We start from the raw sequence: 2,562 nt of genomic DNA, 5'->3' as shown, positions 1-2,562 counted from the left end.
ACATCAACGACTTATTTCCGTATTGTGCTCACTAGATTTATCGCGCGGTCTCCACAACTTCTAGCGTGGTCATGGGTTTGTAGAGCACTTGTTTGATTTTGTAGGTGCTGCATAATCATCGGCATGCACTGCGCTCAGTGGAAGGCGCCCTCGCTACATTAGGAAGGCCATCGAGTTGTAGTTGCTGGCAAGCAACAAGGCAGCGCAGCCTTCAAGGCTTTAAACAAGTTTTGCCCTTTCTACAGTAAAGGGACTGGGATCAGTCACCAGAGATTAAAGTAGTTAGACCCCAAAGCAGCGAAAACGTGGCGCAAGGAAGGACGGCGATATGGTTACATTCGGTCGTAGCAGCCTTATTAGCACCCCAGTTCTAAAGAAGGCGGTCCCCCTAACATCATCCCCCTTCCTTGGAGCAATTGAAGGAATAATTTTCATCTCTGTTAAATCACATTCAGCTTACAATGGGCAGGCGGCCCGCCGCATGCCGCCAGTACACCGCATTGCGCTTCCGTGTTGCTGCCTTAAGCGTAGCTCTGAGGTACAGGCACAATTTGTTCGCCAATGGACGAACTGCTGTACAGAGGCAGGCATCTGCCCTCCACTAGCGTCTTTAGGCAAAATTCAGTGCTGAACAAAGATACAAAGGAGAGTAGAGGCTTTTATATTCGCAAAACGCTTTCACGTCGATCAGCGCCACACAGCCTTCCATCCTACCGTTGGAGTAGGGTTGGCGGTTCGTACCTGCGCCTCTTAGCCATGCAGTGCCACCAAGTGTAATGAAGGTCCTCGATTTTAGCATAGAAGTGTCGTGAACTGCAATCGGGTCGAAAGGCTTGATATGAGCGCTTCAAAGGAGAACAGGGCATCACCCCTAGTTTCCAGGCTCATGAGCACGGCGTCACCAAGGCCCGGCGCGGGTAAGGACAGAAGTCCACCTGCCATGAGCTGCAGCACACCTTGTTGTTGAAAGGCAACCAAAGGTGCAAGCATAACCAACTCCCCTTGGCGGCGTGCGCCGATGCCATGTCAAATTATCGAACACTCTTTTGTTCCACAGTAGTCTGTCGGTACGCGGGTAGAAGAGTACCACCACCTCCAGACAGGCCATCCTCCACGAACTACAGTGACGCTGGGTTTGCAAAACTAGGGACGTTTCGCATTGCGCAGCATCACAAGCTTGTCAGTGACTTGATAACTACTACCTGCAATCCGTGCTGAGTACCTGCTACACCTTAGCCTGTGAGAAGGCTAAGGGGTAACGTAATCAGCAGATAATACAGATTCCAGTGTCGTGCATCGTTGCCCCCGCGAAGCTGTCATCCCAAGATTCTCCACTCGGTAAATCAGTCAAAATTTCATGTGCAATGAATCCGGTTAATTAATTCTGGATATGCAGCTTAATATTAGTATCGATGAGTAAGCTTCCGCAGTCGTGTACGTGCGGTGCGAAGCACACTCCGTCTGCGTTGGCTAAACAGGAACGCCGTGTTTTAACGGGGAAAATACACATTATATGGCATTATAACCACATAATACAACATTACAACCGCTATTCACTTCGCTGGGTTGGTAATCGCCTACAAGCGGAGTGGAAGACCCCATATGTGTACGGCGCAATTCCACAGCTGCGAGTAACTGCCAAGACCCACCACCGTCTGCAGTGCTCGCCTTCCCCCCTCCGCGGCGGTGTCCCGCCCTTAGCAGTGCGGTTTGGTTCACCGAACAACTTAAGAAGCTCAGTTGAACAATTTTATTCCCACTCGTGTAGTGTTTGTCTGCGAGTTCCCAGCTCGACTGTCCCTGCTTCTGAATCTCGGGTTTCGCCGAGCATCGAAAATGCCGCTTACTTTGGGGGATGTCTTCCCAAACTTCGACGCTGAAGCGTTGGGGGTTGAAAGCTTCAATCTCTACAACTATTTGGGTGACAGCTGGGGAATTATGTTCAGGTAAGACGACCGGGGTCACACCCTTCACCCTGGAAATGTTTGTCCTGGGCCCAATATGCATCACCGCCTGTCCCAGCTGACGGGGGATTTTTAGGTGTGGAATCTATTCTTGATCATAGGAAGGCGTTGACTAGGGCGTGTTAGTCGGGAGTATGTGCGAGGGTATGTCTGCAGCCATCCCAATGACTTCACTCCCGTGTGCACGACGGAGCTCGCAGAGGCCGTCAAGCTCCACAAGAAGTTTGCGGAGAAGAAGTGCAAGCTTGTCGGGTTTTCGTGTAATGATATGAACAGTCATAAGGTGAGTGGAATTAGGCGGCCTAAGCAACCACATACAGAGTCCATCCTCCATGGAAACTCATGGTTTCCGTATCCCACCTAGACAAGAGTGGAACGAGCTGGAAACGAGCTGGAGAGCAGTTTTTCCCATTGTGGATGTGTTTTGACGTATTTGAGTTCCTTAGTGACATTTTGAGTGCCCTTGGAGAATGCGGAGGACACCTGATTTGCTCTTACGTCATCATCGCTGCACGTTGTTGCGCAGGGGTGGGCTAAGGACATTATCTCTTACGGGGGAGCTACTGGAGAGCTGCCATATCCAATGGTGTGCGATCCA

The 2,562-nt window shown here is 50.7% G+C and overlaps 1 protein-coding gene across 1 annotated transcript; it reads left to right on the top strand.

Annotated features, from left to right (window-relative positions):
* Positions 1–1,836: 1,836 nt before the first annotated feature.
* On the top strand, positions 1,837–2,501 carry EMH_0085130 (uncharacterized protein; the record flags this gene model as incomplete). Its single annotated transcript, XM_013500858.1, has 3 exons — positions 1,837–1,946; positions 2,121–2,247; positions 2,403–2,501. 3 exons carry the CDS (start codon positions 1,837–1,839, stop codon positions 2,499–2,501), a joined length of 336 nt encoding a protein of 111 aa, XP_013356312.1.
* Positions 2,502–2,562: the final 61 nt, after the last annotated feature.

This window comes from Eimeria mitis, genomic scaffold, assembly GCF_000499745.2.
Source record: "Eimeria mitis Houghton genomic scaffold, Emh_scaff5963, whole genome shotgun sequence".
NCBI lineage: Eukaryota > Apicomplexa > Conoidasida > Eucoccidiorida > Eimeriidae > Eimeria > Eimeria mitis.
The sequence above is the reverse complement of the archived record's forward strand: the minus strand, read 5'-3'. Positions and strand labels throughout refer to the sequence as shown.